General features: G+C 38.0%; 1 protein-coding gene across 4 annotated transcripts in view; it reads left to right on the top strand.

Annotated features, from left to right (window-relative positions):
- Positions 1–27,444, top strand: part of epha8 (eph receptor A8) — a 142,402-nt gene that overhangs the window by 56,058 nt on the left and 58,900 nt on the right. For all 4 annotated transcript variants that reach the window (XM_035958054.2, XM_035958053.2, XM_023292065.3 and 1 more), the window contains exons 3-6: positions 1,833–1,886; positions 5,593–5,736; positions 7,352–7,501; positions 9,304–9,619. In XM_035958054.2, coding sequence (XP_035813947.2) covers positions 1,833–1,886; positions 5,593–5,736; positions 7,352–7,501; positions 9,304–9,619 — 664 coding nt within the window. The remainder of the gene's footprint in view (positions 1–1,832; positions 1,887–5,592; positions 5,737–7,351; positions 7,502–9,303; positions 9,620–27,444) is intronic.

Genomic DNA, 27,444 nt, shown 5'->3' with positions numbered 1-27,444 from the left:
CATACCAATAATAAACATCGCACAGTGTGTCACTCTGACAGACACACCAATCAGCTACAACATATAAACCACTGACAGGTGAATAACATTAATTATCTTGTAACAGTGTTTTGTTTGGAAACCTTGTGTCCTGTCATTTATGTGGATGCTAATTTGACACTTGTACCAAAATATTATTGCAGAACACGTAGCAATATTACGGTGTAATAATGTGTTTGGAGATTGAAGTGAATCACCTGAAGGCAGCTGAAAATTTGGGTATTAGACTAATTAGGAATTTGGCAACATTCAAACTTTTAAAGAAAGCTGGAGCAAGTTCAGTGACTGAAGTGGAGATAGATTGGTTCATTAGCTTGGTCTGTCATTATTGGAGCCTTCTTTTGGTGCTTTTCTTTAATCGTTCAGGAAACAAACTCGTCTTTTACTGTCACAAAAAGAACTGAATACGTGCTTTCAGGTTACAATCTTTGAAGGCGATTTTTGGACATCGTTACCTCAAGGAGTAGAGAAATGATTTCTAATTAGTTTGTAGGAGAATTAAATAGCACAACATTGAATTTTTCATTTACAGATGCGGGTTTCTGATAAGCAGATGATCACATGGTAACTAAACACAATACATCAACATAAACCATTAATAAATTTCATTTTGGAAACATAAGCAATGTTCTGTTGAGAAACCTTGGGTGCTGCCATGCATGTAGATATTACTACACACCAAAACAATGTTAAACAGTCTAATCATGCACATAACAATGGCACTGTCCTACCATAATGTCTGATTTATGTAACTTCTGCACTACAGCTGTCATGGTAGGATGACGTGACTCCATGTTTCATTTCATATCGTTTGTCAACCAGTAAATATTTTCTGTTCCTTTGATGACTATGTCTAAGAGGCTTAAACCAAGACAGACTCTTGCTATAGTGTGTTAACCACTTAAATTATTGTCTTTGCCACACGCTGATGCAAGATTAGGAGTGATCCCTGCAACACGACAGCAAAAATTACTCAGAAACAAGAAGAAAAGCCTAAAATGCTCAGATTTCACAGTTTCATTTAGCAGACACTTTTATCCAAAGCGATGTACACTTGAGAGTAGGTACAACATGAGGTCGGTAGGCAGGAAGCACTTAAGACCTTGCCTAAGGGTCCTCACTGGACAACTGCATCCTGACTGGGATCTGAACCACTAATCTCCTGTATTAAAGTCAAGGGTGTCAGTCACAGAGCTATCCAGCTGCTATAAGTGGCGTTACAGACACCGTCCTACGTTTAGAGATGGCTGCTCCAATAGTCACTGCTACCTCGACACAATCCATTTACAATTTACAACTGATCAAGCATCTGTGATATGCTTCAGAACTAGCCAGATTCATGGACGAACCCATCCTGCAACACATATTATCCTATACCCCAAGTGGTCCTTTGTCCATGCTCTGATGGATTAGAGCTGGTTTGAGCACAAAGGGGACCTGCACTACACCAAGATGGTGGTTTAATGTTGATTGGTGCAATAATGAAGCTTGAAATCACCATCAGTCATCTGAAAAGTTAAACCATATTGTTCATCTTCTCAGAGATTCGAATTTAGCTCATGGTGCATCTGCTGCACTAGCATGACTGCCGCTTCTGTGACAGGAGCCCTCACATGTTTCATTGGAAATCAAAGCTAATAATGGTCGGATGATGTGGTCGGGGAGGCTCGCAGGTTCACACGATCATGTGGGAAATATAGACAGCAGCTGAACGGTTTCCTGCATGTGAATCTGAGAAATGTCTGAACATGTGACTAACCTGAGAATGGTTCTTTCTTTCTCTCTTCACACAGTGGGATGCCATTAATGAGATGGACGAGTACTTCAGTCCAATCCACACATACCAGGTGTGTAATTTTCTCAGTGTGCAATGGGGTTGAATGTATTATCAGGATGAGTAATTATCAGAACTTCAATGGCGGACATCGCTTTGATCCTGGTGAAACTGTTTTTTTTTTTTTTTTAACCTGAATTATGTTTGATTTTGAAACACAAACTGTAGATTAATTGATACGACTCATTCCTTAATATGTTTTTTGATTATACTATATATAATAAGATATTCTTAGAGGAAATATTATTCCTTGTGGTGTATAAAAATTAAAGAAACTTTATTATTTAGTTCTCTGTGCTGTGTTTAAGTGCTTATGACAGCTGTGGCTTTCATAACATCGGACACATGAGCACAGAGTGTGCATAAACAAAAATACAGTCATGTGGAAAAGTAAAGAAAGTGGAAATTATTGGCTTTTATTTCACATATTTGGACAAGCAAACATTTGATCCTCAGAGAACACAGATAAAGGTGATGTACTTGAACAACACCACAAGGAATATTATCTTTTTAAATTCAATAAACTCATACACAGAAGTAATATTTTTCTGTTATTTATGAGGCTACTTTTGCCCCCTTAAACATAAACAACACTGTTTGCTTGTATTATTATCCTATTTAAAGATCCATTTCAGCCTCACATTTCATACAGATGACCTCATATTTTCTTATTTTAGTACTGAGTCATTTCACCTCAACTCACCAAATTTCACAAAAAGCTCACACCTGTTTGTATGATTTATTTTTCCATGCATATATACACTACCATTCAAAAGTTTGGGGTCACTTTGAAATGTCCTTATTTTTGAAAGAAAAACAGTTTTTTTCAATGACGATAACATTAAATTAATCAGAAGCACAGTCTAGACATTATTAATGTGGTAAATGAGTATTCTAGCTGGAAATGGCTGATTTTTAATGGAATATCTCCATAGAGGTACAGAGGAACATTTCCAGCAACCATCACTCCTGTGTTCTAATGCTACATTGTGTTAGCTAATGGTGTTGAAAGGCTAATTGATGATTAGAAAACTATTGTGCAGTTATGTTAGCACATGAATAAAAGTGTGAGTTTTCATGGAAAACATGAAATGGCCTGGGTGACCCCAAACTTTTGAACAGTAGTTTATGTCGTAAAGTAAAACGTGTAAAATCTGGGACCATTAGTAACATTCATTTTTTGAGTCAAAAACTCTTAAAGGTGGATTCATGATGATTTTTGTGCCATTTTCTTTGCACAGATCTGTGCAATCGAAATAGATGAAAACATGGACATTTCCTCATCAAATTTGCTCCATCATACAACTGGTTTGTATTATTCTATCGAAGCAGAATTCTACCGTTGAAAACCACATGTACATATCATTGAACCTGCAAAAATTCAGGACTCTAGCTGCGTTATTTCTTAAGCTATCAAACATTGATCCATAGATTTGCACAAAGAAAAAAGCGCAAAAATCAACATGAGCAAACTGACGATGGTTAAGGATGGGGCATGTAGTGAATTAAGGCAGAATGACCCTACTGTTTTATATGATGCCAAAGGCATAGTTGAACAAATAACTCTATATTTAATAATAACTATCATAATTTTATTTATATAGCACCCTTAAGAACAGCATTCACAAAGTGCTTTGACAGTCAAAACATGCAACATAATGTCTGTCCAGAACACATTATTCCAAAAGGCCTCCTCTTTGCTTTCACTGACAAACGGTAGTTTTTGCTCTAATGTTCCTTTTGGACAACAGGCCTCACACAGAGTTCTAATGTGTACAGTCTTTATCTAGTTGCAGCATTTTGACACCAACGGCTGCGAAGCTACGTGCAGATCCTGTGATGGAACTTTGGGTTCTTGAAGACTTTATTTTGTTTGCATCAAAGACCTATCTGAATTTCTTCAAAGTGAAATGAGTTGTTTCTAATAATTTTGAAGATTTTTTTAAAATCTCTTATCAAGCATAGGCAATGACAGCCTTTTCTGAAGGCCTCAGACAGCTCTTTTGATCTTGGCATGATAATACTAAACATTTCAGTAGCAAAGACAGCAGGCTCGATGTTCAGTGGTTTTATGAAAGCAAGGTTCCACCTGTAACTCCCCAACAAGGTTCTCACCATTGGCACCTGATCTGGAACCTCTGATTCTAATTTGGTGTATCAGAAAGTGTGATACATTTAAGGTTGTACATTTTTCATGTAAGTGCTTTTTTTTTATTGGTTAGGCTATAAAAATGACAACAAAATGTGAATTTTATATGTCTTTTGTTCAAGTAAATCACCTATATCACAGGAGCAAAGGCTTGCCTGTTCAGATATGATGAAAAAGTCAACCACTTTTTGTGTTTTCACAAGACTGTATATGTGTATTTTAATATTTATTGCCACAATAACTTAGAGCTGTGGGCGTTCATGTTTTATTACTGTGTCACAAACTATGGCCAGAATTACACTGAACAGTTTAGAAATATTGTCCCCTGACACACAGGAAATTGAGGCTCTAAAATCGTTTATTTAGATTTTAATTACTTTATTTGTCTAGATCTTATTTACTTCATAATGCTGTAACTATTTTTATGGTTAATGTATTTTTTTTTTAAAGGAAAGAACAAACAAACAAATGTTTGTGTTTTCTGGGTTTCTTGATCTTCCATGTAAATTAAACTGTAATAGACCTTTTTTGAGAACTATTTTCTAACATATTTAGGACCAAATGATGAACTGATTATTCTAGAAAATTGCTAGGCAGAACTCGTAATGAAGATAATAATGGGTTACAGTCCTGTTGTATAACTTACATTTATACCGACTCATATTCTTGTGGGTAAATACTAAATTACATTTTTTTGTAGGCCTGAAAGAAAAAAGGATGAAAGCATGAGACAATATGAATACAAAAAAACCCCTGAAAACACAGATCCGCTTTAGAGGTTGTAAATGACAACAGCATTGTGCGGCCGTACAAATTGATGAACAGTGGATGTGACTGGTGCATTTCTAAAATACCAAACCACTGTTAAAGATGCTATGTGGAACCTTTTATCATTAGCATTTACATTCTACAGGGTGGGTCATAAGTTTCCATACATAGAAAAAAATAAACATTTTATGTTGGACAACCGTTTTTATTTATATAATGTGCTCTATATGATCACCATTGTTTCGAAAACACATATTAATGTTTTTTCCAGTGTTGATGAACTTGCATTAGCACAGTTGAAGTTATGCTTGTAATGGCGTTGGTGATACGTTCCTTGAGATGATTAATGTCTTGTATCTTCATCTGATACACCATGGCCTTCAAATGCCCGCAAAGATAGCGTCAAACGCATCTTCTAGGGTGTCTGAAACATAAAAAAAATATACAGTATACATTTCCCTATGTATGGAAACTTATGGCCCACCCTGTATAATAATTTGCCTCAGTGGTTCCAATCAACCTGACCAATATAGATGTACTCTGTTTAAAATTGTGCAGATCATGCAAAATCATGACACACTTTACACAGTAATATGATGTGCATTTCTACCATTCAGAGCGCAGGTTCATGTTCATGTCAGCTCAGGCAACATCATCAGAGCACATATTTGCAGTTGTGAAGAGCTTTGACCAGCTGTTCTGCTCTTCAGAACAAACTGGGAGATGCTGTACTTCCCTTCTTCAAAGCCTGTAATGTTTTTCTGTACGTATGATGTTGATGTAGCATCTTATTGTGAATCAGGTCTGTAACGTGATGAGCCCGAGCCAGAACAACTGGCTGAGAACGGGCTGGATCCCACGAGAGGGAGCCAGGAGGATCTACATCGAGGTCAAGTTTACCCTGAGAGACTGTAACAGCATGCCGGGAGTCCTGGGCACCTGCAAGGTAACACACTGACAGACAGAAGGAGAGGAGAGGGAGGAATGATGGATGGATGAAGACTTGTGGGAGAGTTGAAAAACAGAGCTGCTAAATGCACACAATCTAACTCATGTTCTGTTTGAATATATGGTTTTAAACATTATAGCAGTTTCTCATATATACCATCAAGTATGTCAGTTCAAAGGCTCTTCACAGCAGTAATATCACATAATCTGTGTCTGGTATACAGATATAGCGTGCATGACGTCCGGACACTAGCATTCTGCATGCTAACACTTCAGCATTTTTAATTGGAGCACTAATTAGCATCATCCAAAACCTGAGAAAGCGAGAGCTTGCTGCAGCTCTCAGGATGGGTTGTGAGTTAACAACCCAAATATAGTCCTGACAGGCTGTAAATGGGAAACTGATCAAAGGAGACATTTGGATTGTGGGTTTGTTCACCCAAACCAGTATATTTTGCTGTTCTGTCAGGGTGACTGACTCATTTGTGTTTATTACCAATCTGAGGTGCCATAAATACCACAATCTCAGTGTTTTCAGTTAATTAATAAGTAAACTTTGCTGTTTTGACATTTTTTTTTGTAAAAGTAAGCCAATGTTTTGACATTTCTGGATAGTTTCCTGGATAGTTTATGGATAATATATGGATGTGTCATTTACTTTTCACATATCTAGGCAAAACCAAAATGCAATTGTTCTGTTTTTCTTGACGCATGTGTGTCCATGTTAACTAAATCTTAGAAAATCTTATCACACTCCGTTTTGATTTTTTGTGAATTAAATGGTACTGGAAGAGCAACCTTGGCAGTTTATTTCAAACAATTCAGTTTTAGCAATTCACAAAGAGATGGCTCTCAAACTGGAACGAACCATCTTGGAAATGTACAGCCACTAATGGGAGGTATGGGTGACCAATGTAAACAATGCTGAGCCGTTTTAATGTTGCATAAATATCATTTATGAGGTGAAAGAAGCAAATGAAACTAGACTTTGTTCCAAACCTGAGTCACTGTTCACTTCCCCTGCCACAATCCCATTGGTAGCTATTTCAACATACTGGCTGTGTCTGAAATCATCCATTCACTCCCTACTTCCTGTCTGGAAATCACTATGAACTATGTATGGAGCACATCTGCAAAAATAACATTTTGTACACTACTCGAGCTATTAGTTATGTTGCTTGCTAGCCGTGATTTGTGCTGTAGCTGCGTAGTGCAAACACATCAAATTCAAAGTTTATTACATGACTAAGAAACAGGTAAAGTCTAATTAAACAACACAACCTAAACGGTTTTCACGCTCTCGTTTTTGTCATTTGCATTCTCCTTTTCGCAATTCATTATGGTACATATTGCTGGTTAGTGACCATTGGCTGTGCACTACTTTTATGGTGCATTGTGGGATATTTTGAGTGCACTTTATAAGGTTCATTACTGTTTACTGTCATTACTCTTAGAAGTAGAAATTAAGACAAATGCATCTTCAGGATACACCAAGCTGCCTACTGAGATGGTCTGTGCCTGTCTGTATACTTCTTTGTTGCATTTATATTTGGTGTTTGAGGTTCTGGATAGCATACGTGCAGTACCCATACCCCCAGTTGTTTATTCTACAGGAAACCTTCAACCTATACTACTACGAGTCCGACAGAGCGGTGGGCTCGGCCATAAGGGAGAACCAGTTCATCAAGATCGACACCATCGCTGCTGACGAGAGCTTCACCGGAGTGGACCTGGGAGTCCGCAGACTCAAACTCAACACAGAGGTACGAGCCACAGCACTAAACGGCTGCAGGAATACTTACAGGCAAACACCACTCCAGGCTCTTTGAAGCAACATTCCACTTTGGACAGTAAGTTTGTTCCCAGCCTTTGCACATACACCTCCTCCGGAGTTCAAGACGAGCTGGAAGCATCCTCAGCCCTGCAGAGCCTCTTCCAGTCTCGCCTCTCAAGCTGTTTTGTGCTCAGTGCTGCAGATCTGTGAGAGAAAGCAAACAGCGAGGCTTGCTTCACCGTCTTGGGAAATACTTTGATATTGATACAACTTTAAATTTGATACTGCATAGTGGAACAATGCTTTTATTGATATTTAACACTGTTTCATAGATGAAGATGTGAAAGAAACTGCATAATTCATTGCTCGTGTCATATTTAATCCTGAGTTATCTATAAGTAGTGTAAAAACGTAAAAGTTGCTGCTGTCCTGGTATAATGATCTGCCTTTAAGTCTTCCCTCAGTCTTTTTTCTTCGTTTCCAGTTTACTGTCAAAGCTTGAGCAATCTGAAAATGCTACAGAAAGTTATTGAAATTATAGATTGATTTAATAGCAAATCCTACCTCTAGAAGACAAACCTGGTATTAAAATGTAGACACAAATGAGATCTTTAATTTCCTATAAAGTGTTTGGACCAACCACCTATCCCACATCATGATATGACCTTTGAAAGGTTCTCCAAAATGCAAAAAGCGGGTTTTTTTTTCCAGTAAATTATCAAAACACATCCAGGGTGCCAGTACTTGTTGCTATTATTCAATGTCAGACATTTTCTCGTATGTAAACAAAATACATCACAAAAAGAGAATTTCTGATTTAGTTGTCTTAGGTATTTGCAAATTTTCACCTTCAACTTTGATATCAAATAGTTTATGGTCACATTGTTAAAAATACAATACAATAAAGGGTTCATTATGCACAGAGCCCCTTAGGATCAGCTGAGGATCAAAAGACGAAGTACCAAGTGTTAATCTGTACTCTCAGATTTGCTATTTTTGCATTCAGATTTGTGCACAAACATGCAAATGACCTCTATCTTCACAGGAAAAGTAAAGTAAGTTCAGTTTATTCAGATTTAACAGTAGATTTAATGCTATGTAGTGCTCTGTATGTTGGATGTTTTTGTGGTATTTATTGTGCTTTTAGACATGGTCAATCAGAAAAAAAATTTGCACCTACTAATCTATTTTGTTTCACTGACTAGTTTCAATCTTCAGCTGTGAACCGGAGTTGTTATTCAATCTTAATATAAGCAAAAAAAACTTACATTTTCAGATGTTTCCACTGAAACTTTAATAATACAGTTTTAAATCAGGGTGTTAATGAGGTGTATGTTATGAAAGACAATAATTAAACAATGTAGAATCATTTGCGTTTTCAGGTTGCTGTTAGGGGCAGAACAGTTGATGCCAAAAACCTTAACACCAGTCCAAAGATTAATTTAGGGCTGTGTTCACGCTGGAACCACAGCAGCAGATACTGTTTGAGCTTTTAATAAGAAAAAGCGAGAGAACTTTCCAAGCCTCAGTAAACTGCAACATGTCCGTGTGTTCCTTGTGCTACAGATTGTGTACTGGGCTGTGGCAATGAAATAAATGGTGAGTGGACCCAGCCTTACATCAGCTACTCTACTGTATAAATGCAATTTCAGAATTTGAGAGCTGGGAAGGAGACTCACGCTGTGAGGAAATGTCTTGTGTAATATTTGTTGTCAAAGTCAGAAATAAACCCGTTTTCTCTCCCATGATGAGCTGCATTAGATGCGATAAAGGTGTCACGTCTTGCTGCAGGTGCGAGGTGTTGGACCTCTGAACAGACGAGGCTTCTACTTGGCCTTCCAGGACATCGGTGCCTGCATCGCCCTCACATCCGTGCGGGTTTACTACAAACGCTGCGTAGGCGTGAGCCGTAACCTGGCTGTATTCACCGACGTGGTGACGGGCGCCGATTCGTCCTCGCTGGTGGAGGTCAGAGGTCAGTGTGTGGATCACGCAGAGGAGAGGGACACTCCCAAGATGTACTGCAGCGCTGAGGGCGAGTGGCTGGTGCCCATTGGGAGGTGCGTTTGCTCGGCCGGCTTTGAAGAGCACAGAGACTCCTGCGTAGGTAAGTAGCTTGGTTTTATTTAGTTTTGTTGGGCTACTGTCAGTTGAACTTGGGTGCAAAACATGCAGAGTATCTGATAAATGGCCTTCAAGTCGTATTTTGGTAAAGTTTTGTAAAGAGGACTAAATGCAGGGGCTGCACAGTGGTGTAGTGGTTAGCACTTTCGCCTTGCAGCAAGAAGGTCCCTGGTTCGCGTCCCGGCTTTCCCGGGATCTTTCTGCATGGAGTTTGCATGTTCTCCCTGTGCATGCGTGGGTTCTCTCCGGGTACTCCGGCTTCCTCCCACAGTCCAAAAATATGCTGAGGTTAATTGATTACTCTAAATTGCCCGTAGGTGTGAATGTGAGAGTGATTGTTTGTCTATATATGTAGCCCTGCGACAGACTGGCGACCTGTCCAGGGTGTCCCCTGCCTTCGCCCGAGTCAGCTGGGATAGGCTCCAGCACCCCCCCCCCCCCCCCCCCCCCGCGACCCTAGTGAGGATTAAGCGGTGTATAGATAATGGATGGATGGATGGACTAAATGCAGGATTCTGTGACCGCAAGTTCATGATTTTAGCATTAAGCTAACACAGGCTAATGTCCTTGACACAATTGTTGATTGTAGGTTACCATCAAGGAAGTATTTTCTTGCATAATTATGTAACCTCAGAATTCATAGTGTCCACTCAGTGAAGAGATATGTACTACTCTGTCATAAGTAAAAATCAGTAGACCACAATAAATGGTCTTCCAGCCACATTTTGGTGCAGATTATTTTCAAAGAGGACTAAATGCAGGATTCTGAGATGGCAAGTGTGTGATTTTGGCAATAAACTAACTCTACTAAGGCTCCTGAAATTTGTGCTGATTGTACATTACCATCAAGGAAATGTTTTTCTATTTAGTTATGTAACTTCTGAATCCATAGTGTTATAATGTCACTGCTACTCTGTTCAAAGTTAAAAGCAATAGACCACCCATTAAATGGTCTTCCAGACATTTTTTGGTTCAGTTTTGAGGACTAAATGCAAGATTCTGTGGTGGCTGGTTTGTGATTTTAGCCTTGAGCTAACTCAGACTAATGCCCTTGACACTCATGGCGACTGGATGTTACCATTAAACAAGTGTTTTCCTATGATCTATAAAATTATGTAGTAACCACACAATCCATAATGTGCAGACAAGGAGTCAATATTCACTAATCTGTCATAAGTAAAAAGCCATACACCACAAAATAAATGATCTTCCAGCCATATTTCGGTTCAGTTTGTTCGTAAAGAGGACTAAATGCAGGAGTCTGTGACTGCAAGTGTGTGATTTTAGCATTAAGCTACCACAGGCTAATCTTCTTGACACAATTGCTGATTGTAGATTACCATCAAGGAAGTGTTTTCTTACGTGATTCTGTAGCTTAAGACTCCATAGTGTGCACTTTGTCATAAGTGAAAAGCAGTTAAAAAAGAAGCGTTTTGTGCTTTTATTTTGCCATTCCTCATTTAATCATTAAAGTGGGTTAACTGTCGTGAGCAGACAGTGATGACTGCTGTCCAGTTGCTGTCTCGACTGGAGTATCTCTGTATTGAAATGAAAGTGGACAGTTATTAAATAAAAAATGCGTTGTTATGCGACAAAGAGAAAGAGTGAGAGGGAAAATGCAACAGCAGTGTTACGGTGGATGGAGAGATGAGAGCAAATCAACCTGTGAACTCTCCTGAGAAACCTGGAGGTGAATGAACTAAATCAAAGTGAGGTGAACTGTAGCTGAGCAGAGGTTCTGCACTTAAACCAAGTGGATTATACCATAAAACTTTGCAATTTTGCATTTGCTTACCATTTTTTCTGTACCACTGGTTTTCGGTTAGATTTTTTTCTTATTTTTTCTCTTGCTCCAAGACACCAAGCATGTTCTAATTTTGGAGTCACCATCTGCATTTTGCAGATGGTGACCCCTTTTATCTAATATAAGGTTTTTGCAGCCTAATGCAGCTAGTACACAGCAGCATATGAAGCCTGATGCATTTCAAAATAAAAGCGGTTGTAATCAACCATGTGTTGGTATTTTCCAATTGCATGAAGTTAAACACAGCAGATAGTTGTGTGAAACATCACTGCACTCCGACATGACACTTCTCAAAGCCAAGCTACAGGTTTTTCAACCAACAGTGCCCTCCAAAGTTATGTTCACGTCGAGTCACATTGGTGCTTTGCCACTTTACACATTTGAATTTGAGTCTGGTAAAATTTCACCTACTTTTGGAGGAGCCCTGCTGTCTCCAGATGAACTGCAGGGATGTAATGAACTGAAGCTTTTCTTATAGTTTAAAGCAGCTGTGGACAACAGATAATATAAGAATCACCACAATAAGATTTCTATACTGCATAAATGCAGTTGTTTTTTCTTTTTTTCCTTGCTGCAAGTATAGTATGTACTTTGCCTTGATGAAATCATTAAAAATACAAGAGAAATTAAAGATAAAGTGGCAGCAGAGTGACTTCAAACTCATTTTAGTTCAAATGGCACATTCAGCCCAATTTGATCTCAAGTGGACCAGACTAGTAAAATCATAACATAATAACCTATAAATAAATCCAAAATTTTGTCTTTGTTATAGTGCAAAAAAATATATTCTGAAAGTGTTCACATTTAATGAACCCAAAACATTATGAACAATCTGAGTTTTTTAAAGAAAAATAAGTGTGATTTCAGCCATATTATGCCTCAATTTATCATTTACACATTACAGCTTACAGATCACAGGTCACAGGTATCTGGAACTGAACAATATAATATTTTACTACTTGTCAGGATCTAGAAATCATTTCAAACTTACATTAACATTCATGCCTGTGTACTAATCCTGACTAACGAAACTGACACACTATAAAGGAAAAGGTTAAATTGTCCCCCAGCATTGTAAATGTATAAAAAGTTCATAAAACTTATGGCAGTACATGAACAATAGGGTTCTACCAAATCAAACTCTGTCAGACTGAAACTGCTGACTGATATTATATTGCACAATGTTGAGTGTCTTAATTATTTCCACAGGAAGGATTCATTTTCACCTTTGCTATTTTTACACTGCGGGCTGGATTGGACCCTCTGGCGACTCGTTTTTGACACCCCTGTTCTAAGACGTCTATTAAAAACCTCAACAACTCCTCATTTCAGTGATTGACCACCTCTTTGGTGTTCTGCCAGCAACCATGTGCAATACACTGAGCATTAATATATCAAACAGTCATGTAAAGTCCACGTTAAGGTCAACAACTTACTAAACTATCTAAAAACCCACTGCAAAAACTAGAACTAGCTTGGACCAGCTGAGCCAAATTATACAATCATGCAAACATGACAGTTGGCTATTCATGTAGCTGTCTAAAAAATTCCTCTGAGCTCAGAGCATCAGCAGTCTTAGTGTCTGCAGAATGCAAAAAAAAAAAGAAAAAAAAAGCATCTGGAGCGACACGTGAGTGTGGAAGGGTTCTAACCTTTTCTAACAAATCAGAAAGTCTGTTTGAAGCTGTGCCTGTGGATCATGTAAAAAAAGTTTTAAATGAAGCGAAGCAGTTCAAGGTCTGGTCAAAAGCTTCTCTAAGGTTTCTCAAGCAGATAAATAGTCAGAAAACAGCCCGACGTGTGCCGGAGTTCACTTTTCCCCTTCATTCAGTCGTTGCTAATGAATAATGAGTAAGACGTTTGAGATCCTTGATCTTCTCTTGTCTTTTTTTCTCTCTGTTTGTTTTGGTGCTTTTTGATTTTTTTTGTCCTGGGGTTTTGATAGGCTGACCTCATTTGGAGACCCGTGCATATTTCAGGTTGCCATGGGTTACAGTAATTAAAACCTATTAATCACAGAGCGATGGATAATTAAACGCTAAAAGCAGTTTGTCAGCTAAACGAGCCGAACGAGACACGCAACGCCGATTCACTCGCATCCTCCTTCGCCTCCCCCTTCCTCACCCTCTCGCCCCCATCCTTCCTCCTCCTCCTCCTCTTCCTCCTATCACCTACACACACTCATACACACACTCACAAATCACTGTTGTCTTAATCTCACGCCCTCTCTGTTCAACACAGTGAGAAGCTCCTCGTCAAAGTGTGTTTAAAAGCGTATTACATGGTGTGTGTGTGTGTGTGTGTGTGTGTGTGTGTGTGTGTGTGTGTGTGTGTGTGTGTGTCCAGTTCAGAGGGCCACATACAGACTTTCTATAATTAGTTGCAGGCAATTAGCAGCAGCACAGAAAATGCAAAACAGAGCCCAAAGCAGAGGGAGAGAGGGGAAAGAAAAACCACCTCAAGTTCACGTTTTGTTTACGGAACAGATTTTCCCCACATTTTAAGGCTGATTTAAATGAAACACACTGCAGAGACAGCATCTTTAAAGGCAGGAAAAATAACATAAAACAGAATTTTTTTTGCTTTATGATAATCCTCAGCTGGAACCACCATTTTTAAAAAAACAAAAACAAAATATTACATCACTGCAACCAGTGCAGAAAGTGGATTTGCAGTGGAAAGGAAAAGAGTTTTTCAATACATCCTTCACTGACGTCTTGTCTCTTCTGGTACCAAACTGGGTCGCCGTGTTAATTCACCCTCACCAAAGCCAGCCACAGTCACGCACACATGAGACCAGACGAGACCCAGGGAGGAGGGGAGGGCACGAGATGGTGAAAGGAAGACGGCTTAAGTGGTGAACACTCGCACGTGTGTGTGTGTGTGTGTGTGTGTGTGTGTGTGTGTAGTAGAAGAAGAAAAAAAAATCAGACATGACCGTGCGTGGATTATATGTGTGTATATGAGCGTGCTTAAGTGGTTCTCCCCTGACAAAGGTGCAGAGCTTTGGCTGAGAGCACGGCATCGTGTGTGTGTGTGTGTGTGTGTGTGTGGCATGTGTGTGTGTGGCATGTGTGTGTGTGGCATGTGTGTGTGTGGCATGTGTGTGTGCGTGCGTGCGAAGGATTGCGTGACATGCCGTTAAAAGTGTCACGGCAAGAGATGCAAAGAAAGACTGAGAGAAAAAGAAAGCAGAGAGGAGGATAGAGGGAGAGAGACAGCAGCAGAGAGGTTGTCTGGAGCCCTCGTCCACTTGAGTTTACATCAAAACAGAGTCTGTGTGGGTGTAGCTGCGCACACATGTGGAGGTGTGTACTGTATCTATGTGTGTGTGTGTGTGCACACGTGTGTGTGTGTGTGTGTGTCTTCCGCTGCCAGTGAAGAATGGGCTAAAGTGCCCCATACAGTGAGAGCGATCGAGGACACACTGATATAAGACACACACACTTAGTCTGGTCACATTTACTCAGATCAGCCGGCCCATCCAAGCCTGACACACACACACACACACACACACACACACACACACACACACACACACACACACACAGAGAGAGAGAGAGAGAGGGAGAGAGAGAGAAAAGAGAGAGAGGAAAGGGGTGGGTGTGTAATATAGTAGCACACACACACACACACACACACACACACAAAAACACACACAGAGGGATAATGTTTATTATTGGTAATTACATTACATTTTCAAAGTGTTTCTAATATTAGAAGCTCTTTACAATGTGACATACTCCAGAACAGAACCACCTCCTACCAGCTATTTTCTCAAAAATAATCAATACATAAGAGAATCATTCCCATTTTTGACATCAGCGAAAGCTGAAAATGTACACGCTTCCTAAAAGTGGTATTTATTGCAGATCTGCATTATTAGATTTCACTAGTTTCCACAGGTGTATCTAATAAAGTGGCCACTGAGTTGCATTTGTTACCATTGATCTTTTTCTGCTTAATTTAAAGTTAAAATGTTAGATATGCATTTTTTTTTGCACACTGTACATTAGTTTTTGCATGATAGATTTTTCTGCATCTTTGCACACTCTATATTCTCTATACGGTATACTTTACATTACAAACATTTTAATTACCTCCCTAAAAGTCCTCAGTGTGTTTCAGGAGCCCTGTGAAGAGTTTAGAGCCAGATGCATTTTATGTTCACTGTGATTGTAGCTGCTGTAACAGTAGAAGCTTCATATATACTATTTCTAAATGAATGAGGCTACAGGATGGTAGTTCATCAGCTGTGTCGCTAGAAAAGAAACCTGATGTGGAAGCTGTAGTTTATGTATGAAACAGACTGAAACATTCCATGCTTTGTTTTTAAAAGCCCCTGAAAACTTTGTTCCAGATATTAAATTTTCCTCTGCAGAATGAAATATTGATGACTGGCTGAGCAACAATCTAAATATAAAGTTAGAAAAGTTCGATAAGTTCTCATCTTACAGTTCTCCTTACTATACTCCTTTTTTTTCTTCTGCATCACAGAAGTTCAGGGTTTTTTATTTAAATTTATACTGTGATTATTAAGATTCTCATTGCCTGATTTCAATCACAAAAAAATACAAATAGAAAACATGTAAATTAATGAATTAATATGATTAGCTGTTATTCAAAAACTCAGCTGATCTTCATCAAACGTGTGGCTGAGGTTTGCTCACAACACAACCAATATCAGAGTTTATTTTGAAATTCCCTCCAGACATTTTTTAGAATATATATTAAATTACTGTCAGTTGAAATGACTTTTCAATGCAATATATTTTCCAGTGGAAAAGTTACATCATGTGGTTAAATCAAATCTAGAATCTCTGAATATGCAAGTATATATATATATATATATATATTTTTTTTTAAGTTTTATAGACTGTTGGATGTCAAATGTCTGGTTGTTTGTGTAACTTTACTTGAACTTGTGATGTCATAAATCCTGCTCACGGGTCCACATGAAAATAAAAGCATTGCTTCTAAAAGGGTGCAAAATAGCTAAATTAACATCATCATGGTAAGAGTTCAACATTTTCTATAATGCTAAGAAATTAAACTGTTCTTTATTCTTACTGACATCCATTTAAAGAACCCTTAAGTTTTTAATTGTCATTTTTTAAAAATAGCTCATAATGATGATGTTTTTCAAGCATTTTCCTTCTTTGTCATCCTTCATGATGTGACTTATTTTAAAAATCCACATTTTATTTTGATCCAAATGTAGCTTCTTTTTTTTAACACTATCAAAATAAAAGAAAATGTGACTCTACTTCCTCCTCACAGAAATTAGTCTGTGAACCTCATGCATTTAGTACTGATCAGTTTTGACCTTTTCCTGTTAGTTTTTGTAGATAAAGTGTTAAAAATACGTGTACTGAGAGACATAAGAGAATAGCAGCACAATAACATCAGAATGCATCATAATATGCAAAGAAAAAAGAAATGACGACAACACTGCAAGTCAGTATAAATATAAAAGGGACAGAATTAAATTATCTTTATTTATAGTGATTTCTACATGTCTATTCTGTATTTCTTATATTTTGATAGACTGTGTGGTCCTAACCTTGAATCCTTAAACCAAGTATTTCCATCAGTACACAAGTCAGTTATGCTAACTTTTTGTTATCTGGCTTTGAGGTCAGACCCTCATTTTAAAAAATACATAGAAAAATAAATACATAAAACAGCCAAAGTTTGATTGGTTGATAAATAGAAACGTGGATACAAATCCAGGAGGTTCTTTTAATTATGTCCTTTTCATTGCTTGAATGCACTTGCTTTTATTTATGTATTTAATAATTTATTGCTGCAATTATTTATTTATGCTGTTAAGTCTTTTATAGTTTTAACCCCTTGTAATGGTAAAATCATGACCAGAACTAATAATCAGATTTATAAACTGTGCAGCCCACAGTTTATAAAAAAAGCGTTATTTCTGGTGTTGAGTAACATTTGTATCAAAGAAGATGATTTAATGCTATCTTTTATTTTTTAACTCTATGGTTATTTTAACAATAATTAATAATAAAAAATAACATATTTTTAGGTAAATTCTTTATGTCAAGGAATCTTAGAATTTTATATTTTATTATGCCATTTTTTTTTAAAAGTCATAATTATATGGTTTCCACTATGAAATAAATAAAGTATTTCTGATTCTGATTCTTTTGTACCATTCCTTATTAAATAGTGAGTAAATACTACTTGTTTTTGGTCAGTTTTATTATTTTTTTCTCTTGCTTGTAAAATAAAATTAAAAAAAACACCAAAGATGCTCTTAATTAGTGTAGTAAAGGAAGGAAAAAAATGCAAATTGTAACCCCATTAATTTAATCTAAGCCTTAGTTTCTAGCCTTAGTTCGGCTACTAAAAAGCAGCATTTACAACATGGTGTGTTTCAAAAATAAAACAGGAAATGGTTTTAAAAATGTTTTTCTAAAACAAGATTTCAAGCAAGTGGAAATGTTTATTTTGAGTGAATTTTATGATATTTTAAGCATTTTTCTTTAATTGCAGCGATTTTGTGCCATTGAACAGTGAGAAAAAGCTACTTGTTTTTTGTTGGTTTTATTATTTTTTCTCTTGCTTGTAAAATACAAAACATCAAACATACTTTTAATTAGTGCAGTAAAAGGAAAAACATGCATAGTGACCCTGATTGTCTAATCTAAGGTGTTTTTAGCCTTAATTCTGCTGCTAAAAAGTAGCATTTGCAACCTGGTGCAAAACTAAAACAGAAAATGGTTAAACAAAGAAAAAAAAAAGCAAAATACCAACCCTGATTTTAAAATAATATTTCACACAAGTTGAAATGCTTGTCTTAGGTGTATTTATTGTATATTTTAAGCATTTTTCCTTAATTGCTGAAATTTTGTGCCATTCCTTATTATACGGTGAGTAAAAGCTTGTTTTTGGTCAGTTTTATTATTATTTCTCTTGCTTGTAAAATACAAAACACCAAACATGTTTTTAATTAGTGCATTAAGGGGGGAAAAATGTAGACTGTGACCCCGTTTATCTAGTCTAAGGTGTTTCTGGCCTTAATTCTACTACTAAACAGCAGCATTTGCAGCCTGATGCATTTCAAAACTAAAACAGGAAATTATTTTACAAAAATAAAAATACCAACCATAATTTTGAAATAAGATTTCAAGCAATTTGAAAAGCATGCTTTGAGTGTATTTTATGTATATTTTAAGCATGTTTCGTTAATTGCAGCACATTTGCTGCAAGTATGTGGTTGATAAAATCACCCAAGTGGCTGCAGAGTGACGTCAGAAACAGACGTGCTCCTAAGACGTCTTATATAAAACCCCAACAACTGCTTCATTTAAATGAACACAGTTTTAATCAAGACCATGAATGTGTGTGTTTTAGTGTGTGTCGTCCCTGGCAGCTCCTGTAATTCGTTACCTCTTCCCTCTTAAGCAGACAACAATTATTGGCTCCTCCGCTCACTGAGGGATTGTGGGATTGCTCAGAGCCTTCCTGACTCTCCTGTCAGCAAACTCCCCTCCATGTGTCTGAGAGAGAGGAGGTGAGGAGAGGCGCTTAAAGAGAAGGTTGGCAGGCAGAGAGGAGAAGAAGCAGCACGAATGAAAGGAGAGGTGAGCAGGGATGAAAAAGAGGTGAAATGAAAAGGATCAGCGAACACAAAGAGATTATTAGAGACGTGCAGATTATGAAACAAAGTGGAAGGAGAGAAGTGAGGCGTCAGAGAGAAAGAAGGTGTGACAGTCGGCCTCATAATGTGATCGTTATCTGTCAGTGTGGCACCGTAGAGAAATATCAGAGGAAGACGGCGGCGGCAGGCAACAAGGAGGATTTAATATTCCTCTGTTATATATTTATTTTGTCACTCGCTCAGAGGGGAGCTCAGGGCTTTTGTCCTCACTCTGGCCTCCTCTCTGCCGTCACGTTTGGTATTTTCCACTCTCACACACGTATGATGCACATATGCAGACCTGGACACACACTAACACACAACACACAGCTCCTGACACAGAAATGTGCATGGCCGCCTTTGACAAGGTGAAGTTCCCTCACAGGTAACGAGGGTGTGCACAGGTAATAACATCTATCACTCAACGTATGATTAACCCTTAGATGCATAAGTGGGTCAAAAATGACCCGCTGAAGCCGTTTTCTTGTAATATCTTGGTAATGAAAAGTTGTTATCATTTCATTTTCCAGCCATTCCTCAAAAAACATGTTTTAGATATCATTCCATTTAATTTTTTAAGTTACGCTCTTTACCACTGATAATATCATACAAGAGGTGATGCACAAACTTGGAGGGATGGAGAGCAGCAACTGGAGGAAAAGAGTGGAAAAATGTCAACAAAATGGATGTTGACATTCTTCTATTGCCGTTCTGTGTAATATTCTTCTTTTTCAATGATCAAAATGTTCAAAATCTGTCATAAATTGAAAAATAAACATATTTCTAACATGAAATCATTCTTGTGTGGACATAAATATAATACAAACAATAATACAAATGATTATTCTTAACCAAAATGACAAAAATGACTTTAAAACACATTGATTCTTATACGGGTCATTTTCGACCCACTAATGAAAGAATGTAAGGTTAATGGTTCTTAGATCAATGTTGTTACATCTGTTAAATTTCTGAGAATTTCTCTTTATGTCCACCCTTGAAAATATTGAGTTTTCTTCCAAAAAAGAGCAAAAAATGTCTTAAAAGTGTTCAGATTCTTTATTGAAGCTGATGAAAAGGAGGCTAAAAAAATGATTTTATCAAACCACAATTAGATTACGCGACTATAACTATAAAACTTCACTTGGTATGTGTGCTTATATTTAGGTGGAATATAAACATGCTTGGGGTATGAATGTTGAATCAATTTGTGGTGTCTCTAGGAATGTGCGGTGGGCATTAATTTAGAATTTAATGACATTATATTGACCATAAATTGATAGCTACATTAAAAACAAATCTTCGGATAATGTAAGTTTGCTATCTCATGCTAAAAATTGCATCCACACACACACTATAAATAATTAAAAATGTGTGAAAATTGTTGTATTCTTGCAGGATGTTAAGTGGAAACTCTGACAATGCTTCCGGTGTTACTTTAATGTTTGGCGTAAAAATGACCTGAGATGAAAGTTTCGACTATTTTCTGTGTATTATATAAACACTACCAGTAGTTTAACAGTTAAAAAGCATGAGCTGAAAGTAGGTGAAATATCTACAAGTGTTGATTGAAGATTTTTCATGGAAAGTTTAAGAAATTGGAAAACTTTTAAAGAACAAGCTGCCAACAACTGAATTGTGCAATTTCTGCATTTCTAAATTCCAGTTCGAACCCTGCAGGCTTCAGAGAGTAACTGATTTTATATTCAGAGAAGAGAAACTTAAAGCAGCTGAACTGTAACTCGATGTCATGAAGCCATGAAAGACGTTGAAACGGTATTTTATGAATAAGAGCTGAGAGCAGTTGAAGTGTTGAAAGTGGGTGTGATTTAAACTGAAAGCATTTGAAGTTAAAGTTCAATTGCTAATAGTGTTTTTGTACAAAGTTAAAGACTTGTACTAATACCACACTATAAAATGTTACTGTAATCAGTAAGAAAAAATACTTAATGCACAAAAAGTAATAAAAGTATTTTCTAGCCTTAGAATATTATTTTTATGCTTCAAAATAAAAGCAGGATTTGGCTGTTGTAGTAACTTTAAACAGCTGAACTTCGAAGAATCCAAAATGAGAATCAGTGAAAACCAGGACGGAATCAGAAAAATAAATAAATAAAAAATACAGGAAGGATTTGTTTTGGGGCATTTAACTGACCTTTCCTGAATGAACAAACTGTGAAAAAAAATTTGAAAAACTAATTTTTTTGACTGAATGTTTGAGAACTGAACACACAACATTCCAGGACCTTCGTTTTCAGCTGTAACATGATCAAATTTGCAGATCCATTGCTAAAAAATGAACAATAATAATATGTATAATATAATATATTAATATTATATATATTGTATTGTTTAAAATTCCAAAGGTCTACACCTTGCTTTGTCAAGTGCTGTGATATGTTGTGAATTTGCGCTATATAAATGAAAGTGAATTGACTTCAGTTGAATTGATTCTGAATGCTAACCCCGCTGTGGCTACACCAAATGTTCGCTCACTACCAGTAGATCAGCCCACAAGATTTCATTTTGGGATTGTTGTGTCTTCAGCTTCCGGACGCAGCACAGTTCTAACACTTAATGAGCCATTTCTCTCATAAAGAAGATGAATAGAAGGCCGTTCTATTTTTACACTTGCATTGCTGCTCACATTCCATGTGTAGTAAATTTCATTGATTATAATGCAAAGTGATAAGAGACAAAACAGACGTTTTTATTATTATTAATGCTGCTACTGATTTCATTGTACTGCATATGTTAGTATCTACTTAAAAATTAGCTGAGCCTGGGTGGACAAACAATAATAATGGCTATAATGCAAACACTCTGTACAGACAGCTGTATTTATTATTTGTGTGATTTCAGCTACACACTTTAAGGTGAAATTAAGCTCATAAATCTTGTTCTTTGACACGAAGCGAGCGCCGCAGAGCCGCCGTGTCTTTCAGCCGAGTCCCAATATGATTTCCTCCAGGCTGCAAACTTCCTAATGAAGATGCAGTTAAGTGATTTGGGGAACAGATGATTTGGTGAGAACTTCATTATTCCCCGACTCACGACCACTTGAGTGGAACACGATATTCATAATTGCTGTCAGAATCAACTCGTGGAGGCCCGCTATCGAGAACGTATAAGGAGCTCAAATTGAAATCGTCTCCAGAGTGGGAGAGACGGGGGAATACAGAGCGGTCAAATTAGTTTCATCCTCCTGGCAGTCTGTAAACAACTGCTGATCAACAACATTGTTACTGTTTGGAGGCAAATGACACCGAGCCTGTAGAAACACACCCACAACCACAGCCTCGAGGCAGGAAAGCTGCCTGGTGTGACTCACACACACACACACACACACACACACACACACACACACACACACACACACACACACACACACACACACATGTATGACTTTACACTGAGTGACACACAATCCTCTAATGCCATTCCACCAGGGATTATTATCAGCTCCAGTTAAACTCTAGGGAAGAAAATAATTCTATTACCTAAAGGAAAATTCCATATTATTGCAATGTATAATTCAGTTTGGTAGTTTGGCTGATTAAATCCCAGAGATCTGGAAGAACAAGGACATTGTTTAGAAGATCCGAACACAGGCAAGTTGTAAACACACTCCCAGATCAACCACATTTATTTGACAGAGAGCTGGTAAATTTTCAGATGTTTTCAGATGTTAAACGGTGGTTTAGCCATGCTGTTTCACGCAGGAGACTTCAGCTAACTATTCATATTTCATATACTTCCTCGTTTATGTCCTTGTTTACTCATTTAGTTCAGTGTTTACTCATTTATTTCTTTGTTTACTGCCTCGATTACTCGTTTCCTGGTTTACATCCTTGTTTACTTACTTTATCCTTTAGTTCCTCATTTTCTGCCTCATGTATTCATTTCCTGATTTACTTCCTTGTTTACTTATACTTCCTCCTTTACTTCCTCTCTTACTCATTTGCTTCCTTTTTGACTTCCTCGTTTACTTCCTTATTTGTTTCCTTGCTTACTGCCTCGTTTACTTGTTTCCTAGTTTATTTCATTGTTTACTAATATACTTCCTATTGTACTTCCTCATTTACCCCTTGACTTTCCCATTTCCTTTTTTTTTGTTTATTTCCTCGTTTACTGCCTCGTTTCTGGTTTACTTCTTTGTTTACTCATTTCCACGTTTACTATTCTTATAGTATTATTTTTTTACTTGAATCTCATTTTGACTTTCACTTTCACTCCTGTTTTTTTAGTCCATGTTTGGTTTAGTTCGAGGCGGCATTAGAACTACTTGGTCTGGTTTAGAAAAAGATAATTTTTTGGGTTTATACATTCTTTTTGTCTTATTCTTATGTCTTATTCACACGATGGGAAGAGTTTTGCTAACGGTTACTCTGGGTTGTTTAAATCATCACAATGGATGATAATGTGCTTTCTGGCCCTTTAGAAGATGGATGAGCTCCTTACCGGTTATTTAATGGGCTGATAAGAGAACTGGGCCACAGAATCTTTTCTGCTGAGGAACTTGTATGATTCACCAAAACCAAAGATCACTTTGGGTGTGATTATGTTGACCTTCTGCTGTTCTGTCTCTCTGTGCTGTGTGTTTCTTTAGCTCTATACCATCAGGATGCTAATTTTGAACCAAGGTTGCAACTACCTAGCAGCCTGGTACCTCAACTACTGGCCATATATATGACTTTTTACATGATTGGTGTTGAATGATTTGCTTTTATTTTTGCCAGTCAAAACGGTAGACGAATCGCAGCTTTGTATGCAGGATAAAGAATGACAATGCCATTGTTTTACAAAGCTAACTATCTACCAAGTTGTTATAAGTCTTCTTCTTATGCCCTGAAAGCCGTCTTGGGGTATAAGGGAACTCCAGAGAACCCAGTCTTGGGCTTTTTCTTTCAGCTGGTTCCAGGTGTACCTACTTTGAACTCCGTTTGTTCTTTGGCCTCTTCTTCTCTTTCCTGGAGGGTTCCACGTCAGGCCTTGTCTGGTGGTGTTTGTCCCTAGTTTTTGTAAAGTACGCCTAATCCAGTGCCATCTTATTGCTCTTTTCTCAATCGTAGATCATTGTTGCTGATCTTATCCTACCAATTTATCTTTAGAATCTTTCTTAAGGAGTTGTTGAGGAAGGTCTTTACTTCACTGACTGTAATTTTCATCACTTTCAAGTTTCAGAACTGTAAAGGAGTACAGGTTTCATATTAGAGTTGAAAATTGCATACTCCAGATGTTTTTGAGCTGCAAAAAGGTTCTCGCTTTAACTCACCTTGCTATGACATCTGCATCTGCATCACCATTTGCTTGTCAAATTTACTCTCTAAATAAATGAGGGACTCCACTTCCTCGAGCCTGTTGGCATCTAGTTTGACCGGTTCATCATTGGTTGTATTTATTCTCATGATCTTTACTTTTGCTTTTGTTCTATACTTGTCGAAATTGTATCCTGAATCCAATCACGGCCGTGAGATATTAAAGTCAAGGTCATGTAGCTTTGTCCACAATGTCAACTGCATAATATGTTTTAATAAATATGACCAACAAAAAATACATTTTCCGAACAAAAATCAGTTTGAATCAACACAATGTGAAGGAAATTTTGATTGCCAAGTTGGGTAAAAAACAAATTACTGCAGGAATTCCACCATTTTTGGACTTCAGTATGTTACAGAGGTTCCATTAATTATTTTCTTGAAGACATTTTTATCATAAGTGATAGAAATGATAGCAACAACTATGATAATAGTAACTAGAAATTGGACAAACTGTGATTGGCAGGACATGACAAATGGCTAATTGAAACATCTCAATCAGCCAAATTAAGATATTCGACTTCATAATAACACTGGAAGTCGTTCTCATAGGCTGATAAATACCCGTCATGCTCGCACCAGACACACAGAGACACATTTACTCATCACGACCACAGAGCGACACCGACTACACTGATGTGACCAAACAAAAACACTTCACAAAAGCACAGAACAACAGCTATCACAGCTGCAGCAGATGCATGCTGTGTGTTGGGAAACGAGGCTCTGGGAACTGTTGACGCACAAATCAGTGTGTGTGTCCAAATGTGTGGGTCTAAGCAGCGTATACATGAGTTTGTTGGAGAGTGTGAGCGTCAGTGGAGAGGGATTTGTTGTTGCCGTGCCAAGACTAATTAGTCTTTTTGTGTGTCTGGTTGGTCCTCATTGGTGGACAGCCGGGGATTTTGATTGGTCAGTGCAGAGAGGAGGAAAGAAGAAAGGAAGAAAGGGCATGATAATAAGGAAGAAGAAAGCAGCTAAGAGGAGAGGAGTAGTGATGAAGGAAGGGAAAAGAAAGGGAAGAGGGAAGAAGGAAAGGAAAGGAGGAGAAATGAAAGGAAAGGACAGGAGAGGAAGGGGGAGGAAGGAAAGGGAATGAAGGAAAGGAAAGGGGAGGAAGGGAATGAAAGGAAAGGGGGAGGAATTAAAGGACAGGACAGGAAAGGAAAGGGGGAAGGAGGAAAGGAAAGGAAAGGGGGAGGAAGGAAAGGAAATGACAGAGGAAAGAAGGAAAGAATAGGAAGGGGAGGAGGGAAAGGAAAGGAAAAAGAGAGAGGAAGGGAGGGAAACTAAAGGAAAGGGGGAGGAAGGAAAGGACAGGACAGGAGAGGAAAGGGAGGAAGGAAAGGAAAGGAAAGGAAAGGAAAGGAAAGGAAAGGAAGGGGGGAAGAAAGGGTGGAGGAAGGAAAGGACAGGACAGGAAAGGGGAGGAAGGAAAGGAAAGGAAATGACAGAGGGTGGAAGGAAAGGATAGGAAGGGAGAGGAAGGAAAGGAAAGGAAAGGAAGGGAAATGAAGGGAAATGAAAGGAAAGGGGGAGGTAGGAAAGGAAAGGAAAAAGAAGGAGGAAGGAAAGGAAAGGGTGAGTGAGGAAAGAAAAGGAAAGAAGAGATAATGAGGGAGAAAAGAAAGAGTTGAGATAAAGAAAAGAAGATTAGAGGAAAGCAGAGGGAGGGAAAAGGACAGAACAGCAGGAGGGAAAGAGAAGAAAGGAGGGACACAGGATTAAAGGAGAGCAGAATGGATTAAGGAGTGGAAGAAGTAAAAGAAGAGAGGAAAACAAAGGTGATATACAGGAAGGAAAAAAGAAAGGAGAGAAGAAGAAGTAAAAGGGAGCATGAAAGGAAATGATGAGATGAAAGAAGAAAGAAGAGAGTGAAAATGAAAGAAGATAACAGAAAAGAATAAAAAAGTGAGGAAGAGAGAAAAAGAGAAGAGGCGAGGAAAGGATGAAAGGAGAAATAAGAGAAGAGGAGGACAGAAGATAAGAATAAAGAAATGACAAAACAAAGGATTAAAATGACGAAGAACAGGCATGAAAAGGCATGTAAGAAAAGAGCAGAGGGGAGATGAGGAGAAATGTTGAAAGGAGTGAAAAGAAAGAAAACAGTAGAAGAAGGTTCAAAGATGAGAAAGGAAGGAACAATTACAAGAGGAATGGAGATGGAAAGAGCTAAGAGGAGAGCAATGGAAGGGAGAAAGAAATGAGGAAGGAAGGAAAGGAACAACAGAGGAGATGAGAAAATGATGGGGGAGGAGAAAAATGAAAGGACAGAATAAAGGTCAGAGGAGAAAAGAGGAGAGGGAAGGAGAGGGGAAATGTTAAAAGGAGTGAAAAGAAAGAAAACATGGGAAGGAAGAGAGATGAGCTGCAGAAAGTTCAAAGGTGAGAAAGAAAAGTAGAAGAGGGAAGGAAAGAGTGAAGAGGAAAGCAAAGGATGTGACAAGGGGAGGAAAAGAAATGAGGAAGGTTAGGAACAACAGAAGAGATGAGAAAATGATGTCAGGAGGAGAAAAATGAAAGGAAAGAATAAAGGTTAGAGGAGAAAAGAGCAGAGAAAGAAAGAAAAGAGAGGTGAGCAGTAGAGGAAGGTTCAAAGATGAGAAAGAAAAGGACAAAGAAAAGTGGAAGAGGGAAGGAAAGAGTGAAGAAGTGAACCAACGATACAAAAAAGAGAAAAAAAATGAGGAGGGAAGGAAAGGGACAACAGAGGAGATGAGAAAATGATGTAGGGAGGAGAAAAATGAAAGGAAAGAATAAAGATTAAAGAGCAGGAAGATGAGAGGAGAAAGAGAGGAAAGGAATAGAGAAGAGATGGCATTATTAAGCATTTTAATTCTGTTAAGCCATCGTGACTGTGCATGTGTGTGTGCGTGTGTGCGTGTGTGCGTGCGTGCGTGCGTACGTGCGTGCGTGAGTGTGTGTGTGTGTGTGTGTGTGAGTGTGTGAGTGTGTGTGGGTGAGTGAAAGAGAGTGAGAGCGATAAGAGAATGAATCGTATCTCAGCCAGACACAGCACTGCT

This window comes from Amphiprion ocellaris, chromosome 5 (assembly GCF_022539595.1).
Source record: "Amphiprion ocellaris isolate individual 3 ecotype Okinawa chromosome 5, ASM2253959v1, whole genome shotgun sequence".
NCBI classification, from domain to species: domain Eukaryota; kingdom Metazoa; phylum Chordata; class Actinopteri; family Pomacentridae; genus Amphiprion; species Amphiprion ocellaris.
This window is presented reverse-complemented; position numbering and strand designations above follow the sequence as displayed.